We start from the raw sequence: 21,313 nt of genomic DNA, 5'->3' as shown, positions 1-21,313 counted from the left end.
TCAAGCAAGCCCCATGTCATGTGGGCAGCGACATGAACAGTCATTACTGCCGCTTGAAATTAGCTTCAAGAGCTACTGTAATTTGCATCTTTCAGAAGCATCCACAGATGGCTTTAACAAATCAACAACAACACTGTTGTATAGGAGTTTTGTCCAATCATGGTCACTCTTGAGTTTTTCATCTGAAAACCCATAAAACATACCTTCACTATGTACAAAATAACTTGGAGAATGATGGTTTTTAATTGCTAACAATTTTCAATGATAAAAATACACATTACACATATACACAAAAATTAAATACACAAGAAAATTCTAACTTTAGCTTCCCAGAGAACAAACATAAGGTGGGGATTAACATTCAGGTTTTTATTTGGAATGAGCACCCCCAATGCAGCGAGCATGAGGAGAAAGGGAAGGGCAGCGAGGTACGTCAGCTACGGCTGCACTGAGCCGTAAGAACAAGTCACGGAGCAGCCGCACCCAGCTGGCACACAGCCCCTCCCCGGAGGACCCACACACCATCGCCACGCCTTCCAGTTCAGGGGACGGTGGGGAGAGAGGGGATTCACCTGCCCAGGAACTCCCTCCTCTTTCCCACTGGCCAATTTTGGCCCCAAGGTGTTGAATTTGTATACCTCTGGGTTCCATATGTAGTCTCGGACAGTCACTTGCGATGCCATATTGCTTTTCATCAGGTGTCATATCTCATTCAAACTTAGAAGTGGCTGGAGGAGTCAGAAGCTTGAAATGTGTGTCCGGGCTGGCCTACGGATGTCAGCAGCCAGCACGCCATACAGCCCTGCCTGGTCTGAAGACAGCTAGGTGCAAGGGGTCTGGGAGGCCCACAGGCGTTTGGCCCAGTCACAGTTTTAATCCGTCACAGGAAAATTAGACTGACTGCAATGGGACCAGAGCTGCTTGCCTGATTTACTGTATTTTACTGCCCATCAGAAAGAGCTTTTCTTCCATTTACACTCTTTGTGCCGCTGAATAGCCGCCAATGTGACACTGATAATCTTAGATGGCTTGGGCACATGTAAAGTCATGTTTTAGCCTCCCCATGTGATGACCGCAAAGAGCCAGACACGACTGAATGACTGAACTGAACTACCTTAAACAGTCAAAGAAATACATCTTTCCATCATCATAAAATCATTTGTACAGTTTTAAAACTCCATGGAAATCAAGATTCCTCAATTCTGAAAGAAATCCCAACTTTGCTGTCTGCCTCCATGGAGGGAGAGAGAGAAATGGGTAAGAGGTACAGTTCCAGAGTAACATCAGAGAAGAAGGCTCCACCATCGAACAGTCGATCAGACGTGGGCCCTTCACTGAGACACACAGCAAATACACTCCTACGCTGGGATGTGGAAGGCTAAGGGAAAAAAGAAGGAAGAATTGAAAATACATGAAGAAGAAAGTACTGAGGAATTAAGTAGGAAAAAAAAAGGAAAACCAGTCTCTGCATGTGAGAATAATGAATAGAGACACAGGTGGTGAAGTAACTGGAAAGGAGAGTAATTGCACCCCCATATCTCTCGTGGCCTCGATCCTCTGGCCGTCTCAGACAGGGTCGAGATCCAGACTCGGGAACTCCCAGTACTCTGGGCAAGCTGGCTCCTGCTCTGCTTCTTCTAGGAGTCAGTCAAGTAAAGCAGCATCTCCATATAAATGCTCACTTTCATCTCATTCTCTTTGCAGGGATGGAGATCGTAAGTCTTATTTTGTCTCTGTTAGTTCTCTGACTTTTTAGGCTCATTTTTGGTTTAAACAATGACCAGAGAACATGATGTGAACTACAGAACTGTGCTCCTTAGATTCTTTGTGAAAAGAGGCAAAATATAAATTATTAATGGTAAATAAGCAGAAAAGTATCTTTAACTTTTCACAACTCTTTTCTGCACAGTTTCTGCTTAATTTAGCATCCTGTTTTCAGACATATCAACAAGGATGTGTTGGCAATAACATGCTTGGTGAAATGACTTGACAACAGGAGCTTTGTTAAATTCAAGTATGACAGTTTTAACCTACAAGGATCTGAAAGCCAAGAACTGCTACTTGAACACACATAAACCAAATGTGAGACACATAAAAATATTGAGGTTTTCCTACATGAAGCTATTCTCTCCAATACCTACAGAACTTTAGCCGGATCTGATTATTCCTTTATCTTCTTCATCTAACAGAAACCTGGGCATCTCACGACTACCTTAGCGTAAAGCGTGACTGCTTGCTTTTCTGCTTGAAGAAATGGGAGGAATGATATTGCCATTTACTGAGACGGTGAAGACTGGAGAGCATCGGGTTTAGAAAGATGCAAGTAACAGTATGGTCCTGCTCGGAGCTGGACTCACACACCATTCACCGCCTTGGACTATCGCTGGCGCATGTGTGTCCTCCGTTGCCCAGTCGTGTCGACTCTGTGCGATCCCGTGGCCTGTAGCCCACCAGGCTCCTCTGTCCATGGAGTTCTCCAGTCAAGAATATAGGAGTAGGTGGCCATTTCCCACTCCAGAGGATCTTCCTAACCCAGGGATGGAACCCATGTCTCCAGCATCTCCTGCCTTGCAGGCGGATTCTTTACCACTGAGCCATCTACTGTAGCTCGCTGATCATCAAACTGATCTTTGAAGAATCAAAGATTGTCTCCACTTCTGAGCCTTTTCACTTTGTCCTTGATAGTCTTTTGTCTTGAATGTTCTTCTCCAAGATATTTCAGCACAACTTTGGACTCAGAGGAGAAGGGAAGGGGCAGTAACGCAGAGGAGGTCACGGCTCAGCAGCGACGCCTCAGTGGTGGGGGCCGTGAGGAGCCACGGGTGTGGCGGGGTGGGGCAGAAAGAAGACCTGAGTGGCAGAGGAGCCAGTCTCCTATTCCACACTTAATGAGACTAGTCTAATGCCAACCTGGCTCTAATCAGAATGAGAAGACAAACTAACAAAGCTCAAATAAGCTTGGTTTTGAGAACTGTGAAACAATGTATTTTGGTAGTTCTGTGATGACTGCCTCCTACTCTGCATTCTCTGAAACATTTGGGAGAACGAAATGGAGGAAAGGGGAGCTTTCCAACAGAGGAGGAGCCTGAGGATCGGAACAGGATTTAGGCTAGAAAAAAAATGCCTCTTAGAAGCTCAGCCCAGGAAAAAAGACATGTGTCTTTCAGAACCTGAAGCCTCTGTACATCAGGTAGGTTCAGAAGAGAGCAGCTCTCTCAAGGGAGGCTACCTCTTCTCCTTCATTCGTAAAGTCTAAAATATGAGCCTTCCTGCTCACAGATGCTAGAAACCCTTTCACAGGCAACAGGCTTTTACTTTACAGTGAATGAAGCAGGCTTAAAATATTCCTGGGAGAGATAACAAACTGAACAAAGCTTATACAGAAGATTTGACTGATGCCAGACTTCCTTTAGAAACAGATTTGACAGAGGGAGAGAAAAATGGGAAAAGAACATGATACATAAAGTAGAAAGGGCTTTACATACCTCTTTCTGGAGAAGGGAAGGGGTACCCACTCCGGTATTCTGGCCTAGAGAATTTCATGGACTGTACAGTCCATGGGGTTGCAAAGAGTCAGACACGACTGAGCAACTTTCACTTTTACGTTTCTCCTATTTCATCTCTGTATCTCTCCCTGGCATTAAGAATACATGGCGGGGGTCACCCTCATTTAATACGTCTTATCTTTAAAAACATCTCATTCCCCAATCCCTCACCCCCCCTTCCTGCTTTCAAAGTGTAACTCTGCTCCCCTTAGCACAAAACCTCTCCATTAGCCCTCTCTGTATTCTTTCTCCACGTCCTCCTCCCTTTCCTCATAGATTTGTCAGTGAAATTCAATCTGGCTTCACCTGCCTTTATAGGAGAGACCAGAGGTCTCTTTGAAGGAGACTAACTACTTTTCTGATCTTGTCTTACTCTGTCAGCAGCATTTGATAGAATATCTGCTCACTCCCTTCTTCACATGAAATCGATTATACCATGTCACCATTCTGGTCTGACTTTTCTACTTTAAAGGCTACAAATATTGTAATACTGCCTACCTAGTAGCCCTGCTCTGATTTTTAGCCTCCAATCACTCCCTCTGCATGCAGCAGCCAGTGATATCTTTAAAATGTAAATCAGGTCATGTCCCTCACCAGTTTAAATGCTGGCACCCCACTGTGCTCAGAATAAAGCTACCTCCCCTTCCCAAGGCCTCACAGCTCGGGATGGGGACTCACCCTTGAGGGCGGAGGTTGTTTTCCTGCTACATCGGCCACTCGACCTCCAGACCAGGCTCCAGGCCTCCTCCCCTTGACCCTCCCACTTCACTCAGAAAGCAACGGAGAGGCTTTCCCAGGTCACTGCACCAAAAGAAGGCACATGCACGTATACACAGGGCTTCCCGGTAGCTCAGGGAAAAAGAATCTGCCTGCAGTGGAGGAGCCGCAGGAGACTCGGGTTCAATCCCTGGGTCGGAAGACCCCTGGAGGAAGGCAGGGTTACCCACTCCAGGACTCTCGCCTGGGGAGTTCCATGGACAGAGGAGCCTGGCAGAGTCCACGCCACAGAGTCAGCCACGGCTGAAGTGACTTAGCACACAGGCAGGCTCACATACACACATGAGATCATCACGCTAGTCCCTTCATAAATTCACACAAATCTGTGTTACCATTAGTTGTAAATTACCTGCTTCTTCCCCCAGAACATAAGCTCTATAATAGCAAATGGCCTGTCTATTTTTACCCGTCAGTAACTCCAGCATTACTTACCAACCCCTGCTATATATTAATTTATTGAATAAATAAATGAGGGATGGTGCTAGTGTTTGAATATAAAAGATCAGTGGCTCAAAGGAAAACTCTCTGGTTTAACAGCTTTGTTTAGATGAGAGTGGGTTTGGTTAGTCATTTCTCCTCCTGCCAGCCAAATCATGTCATCAACATCAGTGGAGTGGAGAGTGCCTGTCTCACAAGCAGAGCTGAGGACCCAGATCGTCCAGTCTATACAGGCAAGAGCTGTGACTTCTAAACTGTGAGCTACAAAGAGTCACTATACTACCTATTCCAGATTGCACTCTCCCAGGATAAATAGGGACTGTTCCAAGAAACAGAAGTAATAAAAGCCCTGGTGGAATCCCTGCCTGTCTAAGCCCACTGCGGCATCCCACAGCTGCTCCGCTCCCCCGGGGAGGTTACAGAGAGCCATGTCCTGGCTATTATAGACAGTGCTGCGATGAACACTGGGGTGCATGTGTCTCTTTCAGATCTGGTTTCCTCGGTGTGTATGCCCAGAAGTGGGATTGCTGGGTCATATGGCAGTTCTATTTCCAGTTTTTTAAGTAATCTCCACACTGTTCTCCATAGCGGCTATACTAGTTTGCATTCCCACTAACAGTGTAAGAGGGTTCCCTTTTCTCCACACCCTCTCCAGCATTTATTGCTTGTAGACTTTTGGATAGCAGCCATCCTGACTGGCGTGTAATGGTACCTCATTGAGGTTTTGATTTGCATTTCTCTGATAATGAGTGATGTTGAGCATCTTTTCATGTGTTTGTTAGCCATCTGTATGTCTTCTTTGGAGAAATGTCTGTTTAGATCTTTGGCCCATTTTTTGATTGAGTCATTTATTTTTCTGGAATTGAGCTACAGGAGTTGCTTATATGTTTTCGAGATTAATCCTTTGTCTGTTTCTACATTTGCTATTATTTTCTCCCATTCTGAAGGCTGTCTTTTCACCTTGCTTATAGTTTCCTTTGTTGTGCAAAAGTTTTTAAGTTTCATTAGGTCCCATTTGTTTATTTTTGCTTTTATTTCCAATATTCTGGGAGGTGGGTCATAGAGGATCCTGCTGTGATTTATGTCGGAGAGTGTTTTGCCTATGTTCTCCTCTAGGAGTTTTATAGTTTCTGGTCTTACATTTAGATCTTTAATCCATTTTGAGTTTATTTTTGTCCTTCACCTTTTTTTGAAGACTAGGATGAGAGCTGTACTACTTTACTTACGCTCCATAGAAGCTTCAAGATCATTTCTTATGTTTATTAATTACTGCCGACCATCAGGGTAACACCTGGGTTATTACAGACTGGGGATCAGCCAGATCCTATAGACATTCAAGTTCTAACAGAACTGGAACAAATTCACCATGTCCCTTTTGTTCTTTTTGGTCATTTTCACACCATCAAGGCAGTAGTTTTCAAAGCACTTTACAAATTACTAAGGAAGCATGAAAACAGCAAAATTCATTTCTCATTTTATATTGCTTTCAGTTGGACAGCAATGACTTGGTGGTACAATCCCCAAACCATTTGAAGTGAAGGGCAGAACACTGTGTGTTTTCAGAGGCCTGAATTCTCCCTTTGATCCTAAAACTAGGTGATCGTCTATGAGACACAAAATTGAGAATTTAGATATTCAAGACACTTATGACTTTGTAACCTGTCAAAGAACAAAAAACAAATAACTAAGACAAAAAGTGCTCCTGGAAATACTAGCATTTAAGTACCATCTCGGGGTTGAATACCTTTCTGAGGATAGCTTTGAGTAGGGGAACACCTGGATGCTCTTTAGCTCCTTGACAATCTCTCCAAGATAATTAAGACTTTCAGATACCCCAGTTAAAATTGTTCAAAAATGCTAAAAAGTTCCTCTAAAAAGGAAAAGAACATGCTATAGACAAAAAAGACTTTTAAATGATCCTAAAAGTAACATCATAAAGCTCTAGGGCTACAGTAAGAATGAGATACTACAAATCTTAATGATTTAAGGTCTGTAGAAAAACTCCCGGTTGATTTTGCTCCACGGCGGTATTCTCTCTCATTGCATAAATCTGGATTTGCCTTCTTTGGTGAGGAATCATCTTAACATCTTAACCCAGAGCGTCGTTTTCCTGAAGAGATCAGATGCTTCCAGAAATCAACAATGGAAGCATACCGGCTCAGTCCTTCTCAGAGTCCGTTTCTATGCAGTGATGTGTACGTCCTCTATGCACCATCAGCGTGCTCTCCAGTCTCTTCTGGACTGAATGGCTCAGCTATAAAGCCCCACGTTGACTGACTGGGCAGATGTGCATACATTCCATGCTGCGGATCCAGCACCGCTCCCTCTCTTGCTAACAGCCCCCAGGATTGTCAGGGTGCGCGGAATGCAGTGGAAAGGGCCTGTGATCCAAGCACTGGGTGGTCCTGTCCTCCTCTGAGTGTCTGATCCTATTCATGCCCACGGTGTGTTGATGTGCTCCACGGCCGTCTGCAGCCGCCACGCCCTCACCTCCCCGTCCCGGTCAGCGCCGGCAGTGGCCGTGTGTACCTCTGCCCTGTGGTCACGGAAGGGGCCACGCTCCACGGTGACAGCAGCCCTTGAACCCAGAAGCCACTGTAGGAAGAGCGAGTGACAGAGAAACAGCTCCAAGACAGAGCTGGATTTACACTGAATGTTTATCCTAGAGAAATTCTTTTAAGCTAAAAGAGACTCAAACTGGAAAAAAAACTAAGATATTTTTGTCTAAAACTTTTAAGTACTTTCCCCCCAGATACCCAGTTGGTACCAGATTCAGCAAGAATTTTAACTGTCATAGAAAATAAAGGATGCTTAAATTTCTTCTTTTATGCAGATATAAATATAGTAGGTAAATCATGACACTCATCCATATTCCCCTTCATAAAATATGTCAAAATTTAAAAGATGAGGATAGCAAACTTGGATTCACTTTGATTTATCAATTAAAGAAGTCATTCACAGCCTATACTACTTCATTATTTTTGTCACACCTGGAAACTGATCATGACACCCAAATATGTCCTGATGCTATAATGGAAAAATAGTTCTAAACTGTCCTGATCTCAAAATCTCAGAGGAAAATCCTCCCAGTGACAGCCTGGTATCCTGTGGGGCAAAAAGCATTGTAGATATACCTATCCATTTGATACATTTTTCAGACCTCTGGGATAGAGCTCAAGTATGAGTAGCTTTAACTAAACGTACCCTGTGATACTGACACTTGGAACGGAGGGCACACTGGAATTCCATACGCACGGCCTGCGGTGGGACCATCGGCATCCTGTCTACCCAAAAGACAAGAGAGAAAAGACGCCACATACACAGCCACCAGTGGGACCATCGTGCGGGCGGTGTACCATGAGACAGAAAGACAAAGGCAGCCACACCCGCAACAGTGCCCATTACATGCTCCATTACTATCTTTCACTTGTTAGTGGGCGCTGCATACTGACACTCACTAACCTAAGGCTTTACAGCATCTAGAAAAGAAACATGTTGCTTGCTTTCTCTGTTCACAGGAAGTCCCGTTTCTCAGAGTGACTTGATCTGCACTCAGCTTCGGTGTCTGTGTGTCAGTCCACAAAGGCTTTTTCATCCTTAATCAGATAAGCAAGGAGCAGTATCTAGCTTCAGTACCAGATCGGGGCCACGATCATTCCTTTTTTCTAGCCTTTTTTCTCTTTCAGGACCTAGCTGGGATCAAACAGAAAGGGCTCAGATTTAGGACTCCATGCTATTGAGTCTTTTGGTTTCCAGGGAAAATTCCCATGAAGCATTTTTGCATTAACATATGAAAGGGGTTACTACAGACTGCTGAATAATTAAGTGTGGCTCCCATTTTTGTTCTTTCCTGTTAAAATTGCTGAACTGGCATATGGTAATCTGAGAACACTTTCTTTAAAAATAAACTGTTGTAAGCTAATTCAATACTGAAAATTATTTGGATTTCTTCTAACCAATATCTTATGCACACAGTCATTCATTTCTTCTCTCTCAGCAGATTGAGAGTCTGGAGTTCCAGGACTTGATCTCCTCTTAGCTGTTTTTCTCTCCTCTCTTCTTACATTGTCTGGATAGATGCAGCTTTGACCATTATTCAACCTTTACCACAAATAGATATAAAAATCAAAACTTATTAGAATGTTTTTCGTGGTGAGCACTAAGCTTACAGCCCTTCTCCTCCTCACTAAGTCAGGGATCCTGAGTGCGCCTTCAGGCTCATCTGCTTCTCCCGGCTCTTTCAGCTTTCCTGGCCTTCCTGGCCGTGGCCCATCCACTCCCCAGCTCTCCCTCCCGGAGCTCACACGTCAGGGATCCTGAGAGTGCCTGCAGGCTCATCCTGTCTCTCCTTTCCGGCTGTGGCCCGTCCGCTCCGCTCCCCAGCTCTCCGTCCCGGAGCTCCTCTCAGCCTCTCTGCACCTCTCCTCTGGTTACCAGACCTTCTGCACTCAGGTCTCTGATGAAGCTCGGTCTCTATCTTCTGCTAGGGAATGGTGACATAAGCTCTCCCTCTAAGATTTCCTCTAGTTCGGGCTAGTCACTCCTGCTGCTGCTCCACAGACTTCATAGAAAGGGTGAAGACCATTTTAGATCCAACCACTCACCACTTATAAAAGTCCTAGAGGGTTTAACGTGATAACCTGAGTAGATGGTATAAGTGCACAGTATGTTTCTTTCGGATAACAGCACACAGACCAGGACTGGTATATTCAGTATCTCCCCTTCTCCGTCTCTTTCTTTCTCCCTCCTCCCCTGGGGCTTCCCTGGTGGCTCAGAGAGTAAAGAATCTGCCTTCAATGCAGGAGACCTGGGTTCAACCTCTGGGTCGGGAAGATTCCCGTAAGAAGGGAATGGCTACCCACTGCAGTATTCTTGCTTAGAGAAGTCAATGGACAGAGAAGCCTGGTGGGCTACAGTCCATGGGGTTGCAGAGTAGGATACGCCTGAGTGATGAACGCTTGCACTCTATGCCCCCAGCTCTTGGGGGTAAATTACGGCAGCCGTTCCGTGAGCTGCGGCCTTAGTATACATACTCCCCTTGCACCAGCTTGCCTCTAAATTATGGTGTTATTTTTTAAAAAGCAACAAAATGCCTGTGAAAGATCAATATAATGAGAAGATAGATAAGTGAGCTGAATTGTGATGGATTCCAGCAGCGTTTCTATCAAAAAAAAAAAATCAAACTAGAATGACTAAGTTTCTCTAAGAACATCCAGACTTCCAAGTGGATCTCTAAATGGTAAAGCATACAAATCAGGCCAAGATTAACATTCTACCCAGTTATCTCTCTTCTCTTGTAGACATATACTTGTCACAAACTCAATAGAAATATCCCTGTTCCTATTCCAGGGTACCTAGCTTAATAGCAATAGCCCCTATGAAAATCAATAGGTTCCAACAGACAGAACGCTTGGCGTTTCACTTCACTTGACACAGCTTGTTATCTGCAAGCTACTTTCCTTAATGTGTTCTGAGACCTCAATTGGGCCCAAAAAGTTTATTTGAGCTAGTGATTTATCATTGTCCTCGCCATCACTGACCAAGGGCGACCTTAACTGCACTTCGAGAGCCTACCTATGAGTGGTTCAAAGTAGCTACATTTAAAGTATTAGCAAAGTTTAATAGATGCATATCTTTAACCCAGATTAACCTAGCCATCATTCTTACCTATGTCACAGAAATTGAGAGCAAATGGCCTATGATCAGTTTTCCATGTTCCCAAAGGTTAGACAGAAAGAGATAAGAGCAGGTAACCTTCAGTTTACTGAGTGGAATCAATGGCATTACTTCCATTTCAGAACTGAAGAAGCTGAAAACTCCTCTAATGGAGATGTCCTAGAGATCCAGCTACTGGGAGTTTGAGGTAGGCCTGCGTGCTTTCTGCAATTCAGTCTAGAGCAACCTTTTAAAGTCTGCTGCGGCAGCAAAGTTACAGGCTCCAAGATCTACTTCGTAAGGACATCAGGAAAAAGGAACACGAGCTAAAGACTAACTCACAGAATGACCAGCAAAGCACAACGTGTAGCTCTTCAACCAGCTGAGAAGAGATTAAAAGCCTCTTTTAGCCTTTGGGCATTTAATGAAAATTTTGTAAAAGTTAGAAACATTCCCAAGTGAATGTTAAATTATTCAAGAAAGCTTTTCCAGTAATCTATAGGTAACTTTATATTATAATAACTAAAATATGACAACATTTAGACCCAGAACACGCTCCTCACTACAGATCAAGAGACAGTGCTCCAACGTCAAGAATCAGAATAAAACAGGAGGGCTGAATCTAGGAATCATGGGCATCCAAGATTTAAGTATGGGGTCATATGACCGGAAATCTTTAGTATCACAATAAATTTTATCGATAATAGTAAAATAGGGGGTGGATGAATCGGGAGGTCAAGATTGACATATATACATTATTGATACTATGTATAAAAGAGATAAATAGTGAGAACCTACTGCATAGCTCAGGAAACCCTGCTCAGTACTCTGGTGACTTAAAGGGGAAGGAGATCGGAAAACACGGGGTGTATGTATATGTATAGTGGACTCACTTTACTGTGAAGCAGAAACTAACACAACATTGTAAAGCAACATTAATTTTAAAAAGACACATATCCATTTTCAGCAGATTATTTTAAAAGGACTCCCAAAATGATATAATTTATTCATACAGCAGTATACAGCATATATGGTGGCTCACTGCTTAGTTTTCAATAAAGCTAACGAAAACATTAGAATTACACAGAATAAGATAGCACTCAGTTCAGTTCAGTTCAGTTCAGTTGCTCAGTCGTGTCCGACTCTTTGTGACCCCACGAATCGCAGCACGCCAGGCCTCCCTGTCCATCACCAACTCCCGGAGTTTACTCAAACTCATGTCCATCGAGTCTGTGACACCATCCAGCCATCTCATCCTCTGTTGTCCCCTTCTCCTCCTGCCCCCAAGCATCAGGGTCTTTTCAAATGAGTCAGCTCTTCCCATCAGGTGGCCAAAGTATTGGAGTTTCAGCTTCAGCATCAGTCCTTCCAATGAACACCCAGGACTGATCTCCTTTAGGATGGACTGGTTGGAAATCCTTGCAGTCCAAGGGACTCTCAAGAGTCTTCTCCAACACCACAGTTCAAAAGCATCAATTCTTTGGTGCTCAGCCTTCTTCACAGTCCAACTCCCACATCCATATGTGACCACTGGAAAAACCATAGCCTTGACTGGACAGACCTTTGTTGGCAAATAATGTCTCTGCTTTTTAATATGCTATCTAGGTTGGTCATAACTTTCCTTTGAAGGAGTAAGCATCTTTTAATTTCATGGCTGCAATCACCACCTGCAGTGATTTTGGAGCCCCAAAAAATAAAGTCAGCCACTGTTTCCACTGTTTCCCCATCTATTTCCCATGAAGTGATGGGACCAGATGCCATATTGTAATATAAAATATCTGTGTGGTTATTGTTGTTGTTCAGTTTCTAAGTTGCGTCTAACTCTTTGTGACCCCACCTATTACAATTAATAATAGAAAAATGTTCACCATTTATTATATGCTCCCTAGGTACTGAGAAATATTTTACATAAATTATCTCTTTGTAGTTGTTAGTAAAATGCCATGAACTAGATGTTCTTAAACCCATTTCACAGATGAAGAAACTAACATTAAGAGATGCACATATCTGCTGTAAAGTCGTCCAGATAGTGATGGCGGAAGTAATCCTGAACTCAGGCTGCTTGGCTCCACAGTCCATGATCTTACCCCACAACTAAGCCGTTCCTATGGAGAGTCAGGAGACTGAGATGGGCTCTCAGAGTCGTAATCTCTGAATCTACACACTGAGACTAACCTTAGATTCCATATTGAGTATTCATAGAAGGATTTTACAGTAAACAGAACGCAGTCTTTTTTAAGGGCTGAGCCACATAGCTATAAATGTCATCAGGATTTCAGAATTCAAATATTTATCTCCAAAACTCCAGGGACACTATGAATGATTGATGATCATAATTGTCTTAAATCTCAACCAGTTCCTGAAAATGAGTCATATTGATACAGCTGAAGTGTGATTATTTGCACACACCCCAAGGTTTGTACTCTTAGGAAAAGAGATGTTTATGACTTGTTCCTCTATTATCCCAAAATTCTTCAAAAGTTGTGATTCCATTTAACTCAGCAAAAGTCAGTCCAGACTGAAAGTTCCATCTGCTTAATCTGTTCCAATTTTGACACTTTCTTGAATCTATTTTTTCCTTCTACACAGTTTTAAGTTCAGCATTTTCAAAAGTCTTGTAATACCAACAGAATGTCCTGTCAGAATCCTTTAATATCCCAAAGTTGTCCACCTGAGGACGTAGCTTATGAAAATCCTTCTCCTCTATTTCAATTTCCTCTAAATATCACATGAAATGGAGATGACAAAAGGCTCATGAGTGAAAAAAAATGGCAAGACTTGTTTCCTTTACCCTGGACTTGCTTTACAAAGTCTGCAGTTCCCCTGATGTTAGTCCTTACATGCAAGGTAGCGAGTTACTAATGGGCAGCAGAGATGGCACTGGCTGTGAACCTGTGTTTCAAAATAAAAAGTTACAAAATGAGATACTCTTCCCAGGAGGAGAGTAGGCATGCCACTTCAAGTGACTTGATGACTTCTTTGGTCCAAGGATCTCTAATACTATTTTGAAAAAAATTTCAAAATAAACCACCTATAGGAGTGGGTTGCTATTTCCTTCTCCAGCGGCTCTTCCCGACCCAGAGACTGAACCTGGGTCTCCTGTATTGCAGGCAATTTTTTTTTTTTTTTTTTTTTAACCATTTGAGCCACCAGGGAAGTCCAAACAACCCAAAGAACCCTTCAATTCATTTTCCCTCTTGTTCACTTTCACTACTATCGAAGTTTTATCCTCATTAACAATGCAGTGAGATAAATGGATCTTGTTTCTGGAAGCGCTCAGGAGTTTCAGTACAGTAAAAAGTTGGCTCAACTATTAATACCATTTTCTGTTTTCTGGTACTTCAATACCTCTATAATAGAGTCACTGTTGTTTATCACAACATTTAGAAACTGTAAGATCTTGAAACACTTTCTGAATGGCCAAAGAAAAGTTAAGTTGAACAAGATCTCAATGGTAAAGTATGTTTTAAAACAAATATTTTGTCAGGAGAATTTTTTCATACACTAAAATTTTGAAATACCAGCATGAACATTAGTATATTGTCCTAATTAGTAACTATTGATTTCTGTCATATTTTCTTTCTCTCTCCCCTTATGTGCACACACATACACACATTTTTTTGGTTGAGAATTACTTGAAACTAAGTTGCAGACATTAATAATGTTGGTCATTATTAATGTATGCTAAATCTAGAAATGAAAGTTATCTATAGATAAAGAACATGGTATTATATCCATATATTCATTGACAACAATAAGCCTTTGACTGTGTGGATCACAACAAACTATGGAAAGTTCTTAAAGAGATGGGAATACCAAACCACCTTACCTGCCTCCTGAGAAACCTCTATGCAACAGTTAGGTCAAGAAGCAACAGTTAGAACCAGACATGGAACAATGAACTGGTTCAAAATGGGGAAAGGAGTACATCAGGGCTGTATATTGTCACCCTGCTTATTTAACTTCTATGCAGACTGCCTGGTAGCAGGATCCCCCTGGTGGCTCAGATGGTAAAAGCATTTGCCTACAATGCGGGAGACCTGGGTTTGATCCCTGGGTCGAGAAGATCCCCCTGGAGAAGAAAACTTAGCAACCCACCCCAGTACTCTTGCCTGGAAAATCCCACGGATGGATGGAGGAGCCTGGTAGGCTACAGTCCATGGAGTCACAAAGAGTCAGACACGACTGGCTTCACTTTCACTTTTCACTTTTTATGCAGACTACATCATGTGAAATGCCAGGTTGGATGAAGCACAAGCTGGAATCAAGATTTCTCCTGGCTGGAATCAATGCCAGGAGAAATATCAGTAACCTCAGATATGCAGATGAGACCACCCTAATGGCAGAAAGCAAAGAGAAATTAAAGAGCTTCTTGATGAGGGTGAAACAGGAGAATGAAAAAGCTGGTTTAGAACTCAATATTCAAAAAATGAAGATCATGGCATCTGGTTCCATCACTTCATGACAAATAGATAGGGAATAAATGAAAATACTGACAGATTTTATTTTCTTGGGCTCCAAAATCACTGCAGACTGTGACTGCAGCTATGAAGCAAGCCATAACACTTGCTCCTTGGAAGAAAAGCTATGACAAATCTTGACACCATATTAAAAAGCAGAGATGTCACGTTGCCCACAAAGGTCAATATAGTCAAAGGTACGGTTTTTCCATTAGTCATGTCCTGATGTCAGAGTTGGACCACAAAGAAAGCTGAGTACTGAAGAATTGATGCTCTAGAATTGTAGTGCTGGAGAAGACTCTTGAGAGTCTTAAGACAGCAAGGAGATTGAACTGGCCCATTCTAAAGGAAATCAACCCCGAATATTCACTGAAACGACTGATGCTGAAGCTCCAATACTTTGGCAACCTGATGTGAAGAGCTGACTCATAGGAAAAGACCCTGATGCTGGGAAACATTGAGGGCAGAATAAGGGGGTGAGAGAGAATGAGATGGCTGGATAGCATCATTGATTCAATGGACATGAGGTCTGTGCAAACTCCGAGAGATAGTGAAGGACAAGTAAGCCTGGCGTGCTACAGTTCATGGGATCGCAAAGAGTCAGACATTATTGAATTGCTGAACAACATAAAATAGATGGTAATTTAAAATATTTTTGTTATAATTACTGTTTATTTCCTGCAATAATGTTTTATTAGCCAAAATACCCAACTGTCTGAATGTTACAATTTACTTTATTATCATATCAACTCTGTCCTGTGTCTATCCACTGATGGAATATGGATTTATTCGTGAGAGCAGATGCTTTAGTCTGACTTCTGATGGATTAATTAGAGTCTTTGTCTTTTACCCAGACATATGAGTTCTTAATGGGTTGGCAATGATAATCAGGGTGTTTTATAGGCGGAATAAGTTCCTTACTGCCAATATAAACTAAATCCTTCCTAATTAAGCTATGAGAAAGTAACATAATATTGCCACAAAATGAAATTTGGGTAAACTGTCCTGAAAATCTCTTTAACAGATCCCAGGAAAGAGGATTATTGTTATCAAATAATTAACTTGTTGAAGAAATAGGAAAGTTTTCTTGGACTTAAAAACATTTATATATGAATCTGATCACCTATAAAATGGATGGGTTTTATGTTCATTAGCTTCTTCATTGTGACAAAAATTTTATTCAACTTCAGATAGATTATTGAATGGAATATTTTGAAATTCACCTTAGAGGTGCTATTTTATAGATAGTATTCTGGGTGAAATTGTATCCCTCTCCAAAATATGTTGAACTCCTAACGCCTAGTCCTTAAAAATGAGACTTTAGGAATGAGTTGTTGTAAATATGAGTAGTTAGTTTAAGATGAGCTCATATTGGAGTAGGGTGGGCCCCTTATCCAACAGAACTGATGTCTTTATAAGAAGGAAATTTGAACACAGACATGCAGAGAGGGATGATGGTAGGAAGACATGCAAGAAGACTGCCACGTGATGAAAACAGAGATGGTGCAATGGCCCGTCAAGGAGCACCCAGAACCGCCGACTGTCCCCAGAAGTCAGGAGAGAGGCTCCCTCAGTGCCCACAGAAGGAACCAACCCTGCTATCCCGCTGATTTCAGAACTCTAGAACTCAAAGCTGGAAAAAAATTTTAATTGTTCTAAGCCATCCAGTTTATGGTAGTTTATTGTATCAAACCTAAGAATCCTCATAGATAGTTGAGAAGTGATAGATAGATAGATAGATAGATAGATAGATGTAGATAATCTTTCAAATCTCTTAAATTCAGGGCTGGTCATAAATGAGGACCCAAGGAATTATCCAGTGAAGTAATATAGTAGCCCCAAAGTTGTCAGTTGAACCACATAACTGTCATTTTTATAGGTGAAGAATAGTTTAACAGATGAAATTTTATGTGGCTCAATCTAATAAATAGATTTCATAAATGGTACAAGTTTTCTGAACCCCCCTTTCCCCCTCAAGAGCAGATCATAAACTGAATTTGCTAGAATACTTCACTTCCCCTGCATTACTTTCCCTCTATAAATAGATTCTTAGGCTTTGCTCATTTCTTTTGGGGAAGGAAGTTCTGTCTTTGTGACCTTATAGAATTAAACACTGAGGCAACTGCTCTTTGGGGTTTTGCCTGCTATTCCTCTCGCTCACACATCTCTGGGCAAGGCTGATTCCGGGAGACAATGCTGGGAATCCAGCTAACTCATGTTCAAAGCTCAGACTTCTCCAGGGATTTCTATCATTCCATTTGGCACATCAATAACTGTGTCTGACAACCTCTGCCTCACAGCGACGCTCTGCAGCGCCATCTGACACTTGCTTCTCATCCACATCTTCTTTCTGCCTGTCTTCTGAGGAAGATGCTTCCATGACAGAAATGGAGAAGAGCAGACAGGCAGGGCAAATCTGAGCTTTACTTTCCCAGTGAATGAGAGTCATGAACCTACCAAATGTCTTCACTTATCACTTATTCCAATTCATCCAAAGATCTTTGACATAAGCAAATACTGTCTAAATCAACCCTTTGTCCTTGGCAATTCTGAGCATTCACAAGTCATTTCTGAATACTTATTTTCCTAGATGTTTATATAGCTAGTGCCTTTTAAAGTTTCCTCAACTATGAAAATAAAATAACCACACACAAATTTTACTGACAATTTTTTAACCATTAAGAAAAGATACAACCAAGTCCAAAAACATCTCTTGTGTGACCACTGCTAAAGCATGCTAAATAATTTTCATAAAAGTATATGTTTAACATGAGTTTGAGCAAGCTCCAGGAGTTGGTGATGAACAGGGAGGCCTGGCATGCTGCAGTCCACAGGGTCACAAGCAGTCGGACACGGCTGAGTGACAAAACTGAACTGAACTGAGATGTTTAATAGAAAATTCTCTTTCATAAAATTTTAATACTCCTTAGTTCAAATACATTTTGTGACTATAAGAAATTGATTTAAGAGAAAATTTCAAATCTTACTGATGAAAAGATCCCTCTGCATTCTGGAATCATCGCCTACAGCAAATGGGAAATTCAGAAGAAAGAGCTTATTAGGAGCAACTGCCATTTAAACTACTACCTTCCTCAGTTACACTGCTCTTGTTAGTTGAATGGCCTTAAATTCTAACAGATTGTTTCAAAATGTCATTCTGCTTCTATTTGACTGAATACCTTGTGCCATTATTCTCTTACTCATTACATGAGAGTCTAAAATTTCCCTGTTCCAGACAATACATCAACAGCTGGTGATATTAAGTTGCCTTTGTGAAAAAAAACCTTGGCCTCAAAGAGGTATTATTTGATTTCAAAAGTTATGATATGTCTCTTCTCAGCATATGTTACAGCTGGGTTTTCAGAAGTATATATATTTCACATATTTGCTCACATAAAATTTGACAAAGGAAGGATTCACTACAAAAGAATATACTGTCTTTTGTGGTTTTATAAGGGGAAATTTACCTAAGGACAGAAAGTATAAGTAGGGCATTACAATGACAAATCCTCCCTGAGGCACCAGAGCATAAAATGCCAGTATTACATACTGGTATCTGAATTTTGACCTCTCACCTTAGCATTTCGTACTTACTGGAGATGAGCCTAAGTAACCTTTGCCCCCTCAGCTCATCTACAAGGGGAAAAAAAAAACAAAAACCAATATGATAACAAAATCCTTCCTTCTTATTCAAATATAAACTTTTTAGATGAGCAGATTAAGTCCCAGATACATTAGCATTTGTCTGATTGCAGTTTACTGAAGCAAAAGCACCATCTGAAAATCAAGTTAGAAGCTGATGGCTTCTTTAACAAATGCTTCTATTTGTGTTTCATTTAGGTGCTTTTAAATAGCAAGCTTTTCTAGTACATTAAGTGACACATTAAGTGATTGGAGATTAAATATATATCTCTGAAAACATGACAGGTATACAAAGCAAAGTTTACCTGGAAACTCTAAATCTTTTTCCATTCCCTACTTCTCTCCCCCACAGCCATATCTAACTTGGGATCCAGCTGCTTTCAAAGAATCATAGTTTCCATCAGAAAACAACTCATCTGGCTGTCCTTTCACAAACATGATCCAAGCGAGTGAGCTGCACATCTCAGTTCTCTGGCCCTTTGTCCTTTGGATCAGGGCTCCTGGCTTCTCAGGTCACATATCCCTTAGAGACGCTATTATATAATGAAATAAACTTACTGTTTTCTTTAACACTTTGAGAGCATAAGGCTTCTGGGTCCCCTTCTGTTTGCATCTGTACACAATGGATGTAGCACCCCTTGAGGGGGAAAAAAAGACAAAAAGAAAATGTTATGCTCTCGGTAAGAAATTAAGGGGAAAGCTTGAAAATAAGTATCTCTTGCAGTTACCCTCATAACTGACAAATGTTTTACATTCTACTATAGGACTCGACAAACTTGAGAGGACTTTTTCTGTATAATTAAGGATACTGCGCTCAATCTTCCTGTCTGCTTTTCTACTTCTAGTCCATCTCGGTACAAGTGACCTGCTGCATTTAGTCATGTCTGGAGCAAACCCGCTCCTCAGGTAAACACAGATTTTGTAGGACCTCTACCCAGTCTCACAGCCTGTGACCCTTCCTGAAGGCAGGCACCTGGAGTACAACAAAGGTCACGGCTTCAGGGGGAGGTTTCAGCCCAGCACTAGGCCGTGAAGGTCAGGAAAGTCTCCACTACTTGGCAAGGGTGCTTGGGGGCCTTTGAGAATTTACACTACATCACAGGTGTCAGGAAGCATTAAACAGGAGGCTTCCTGTGTGCTGCTTTGGATCTGTCAGGAATCTGGTCCTTATTAATTCCTGACTATTCAGGAATTAAGAGGAAAGGCCTTTCCCCGGGCTGAGGAATCCAGGCATGTCTTCCTTAGTTTTTCAATACGGTGATAAGTACCCTCTTCCTTTTTATGAACCATATGGTAAAAGTGATTGTTTATGACTCTCTCTCTTTGATAAGGGTCGACTTATGTTTTGTAAGTCTGGAATTTTAATCTGTATCTTTGCTGAGAATAACTATCTTGTAAGACAGTATATATGCCCACACCATGTTGATTAAAACACCTTTGCTCCATCAGAACTTGGATCCCCGCGTCTGTCTCTCTTTCTTTCTCTTCCTCTCTTTCTCTTTATCTCCCTATTTCTGGCTGATTCCCTGAAACGCGAAAGCCAGCTGTGTAACCCAGGGAATATTAGCCTCTTTTCTTCTTTCACTTTCTCATCGTCGACTCCGGACTTCTGATCCATTAAAGGACCAACAACTGGTACCCTGCTATTCTCCCAAAACCAGTATTAGCCCTACAGAGATACTGGTTCCTTTGTTTTGGTGAATACTGTTACCACTTACACATGCACTAGCAAAATTGGTTATGTGAAATGTCCAGGAGAAAATACTATTGAAATGGTTAAAGATATACAGAGAAAAAGCAGATTTATCCCTCTATAGAAAATTTGAAGACGTACAGAAAATTTTTACCTGTAAAGGAGAATGGTAAGAAGAGACTCAATAACTGTCTTTATCTATGTGACACGCATGTGAAGTCACTAAAAAGGAACATTAAAAGCAGGGCACTGTGGTCCCGCTGCACCCTCTCCAGTCACGAGAGCAGGAGAACAAGACAGAGACAGAAGGACACCACACAGGCTCAAGGACAACCTCAGAGAGAGAACTGCAGATGAATCTCAAAGTAAGATCAGCGGAAGCAAACTCGTCAGACTTTGAAGATTAGGCCAAAGGACTAAGGAAGGTAGTCCTAAAGAATGTATCTTATGATACATTCACTCTAATGGTTCAGAAATTCTAAGAACAAAAGAAATTTACAAATCAAACATATTCCTAGCTACCTTTGCACATTAAATTTTTAACAGAGCCTCCAAGAGTCAGGAATTGGTGATGTAAATGTTAATAGGTAAGAGCAATTCCAAAGCACTTAAAAACTTGGGGGGAAGACATAACACATACACAAAGAAATAGAGTTGCAATGGAATAAATGAAGGTAAATATAAAACTCTACTTTATTTTTAGTTGCTCTAAATGATTCCTATGTAAAGCAAAAACACTAACAACTCATTGTGTTTACAGTGTATGTAGAAGTAAGAGGCATGACAACATAGTACAGAGAGTAGGGGAAGAAAGTGAGAAAATCCTGCTAAATCCTTATACCACAAGTTAAGCAGTATGCCTTTTTCTATAGTAGACTCTATAGATTAATTAGATTAATTAAAGTAGATTAATTAAAGATGTATATTATATAATATACAGGGCAATGAATATATATATATATATAAACCCAGGGCAATGAATGAAATAAAAATTAAAATTTTTATAAAACAAAATAAAATTTTTAAAATAACAAAGTCAATAAGGAAGCTAAAATGGAATCAGTAATGAAGTACTTGGGGGACAAAACAAAAGAGGAGATTAA

At 41.4% G+C, this 21,313-nt stretch overlaps 1 protein-coding gene across 2 annotated transcripts in view; it reads right to left on the bottom strand.

Moving 5' to 3' along the window:
• Positions 1–21,313, bottom strand: part of CAMK4 (calcium/calmodulin dependent protein kinase IV) — a 251,198-nt gene that overhangs the window by 104,905 nt on the left and 124,980 nt on the right. Inside the window, exons 2-3 of one of the 2 annotated variants that reach the window (XM_061152135.1) lie at positions 19,076–19,154; positions 17,863–17,898 (exon numbers count right to left, since the gene is read on the bottom strand). In XM_061152135.1, the coding sequence (XP_061008118.1) occupies positions 17,863–17,898; positions 19,076–19,154 (115 nt within the window). The remainder of the gene's footprint in view (positions 1–17,862; positions 17,899–19,075; positions 19,155–21,313) is intronic. The other variant, XM_061152136.1, reaches the window with a different exon arrangement.

The sequence above is a fragment of the Dama dama genome, chromosome 9 (assembly GCF_033118175.1).
Source record: "Dama dama isolate Ldn47 chromosome 9, ASM3311817v1, whole genome shotgun sequence".
In the NCBI taxonomy this organism is placed as follows: domain Eukaryota; kingdom Metazoa; phylum Chordata; class Mammalia; order Artiodactyla; family Cervidae; genus Dama; species Dama dama.
Note: the sequence above shows the minus strand (reverse complement) of the source record. Positions and strands in the feature narration are given on the sequence as shown.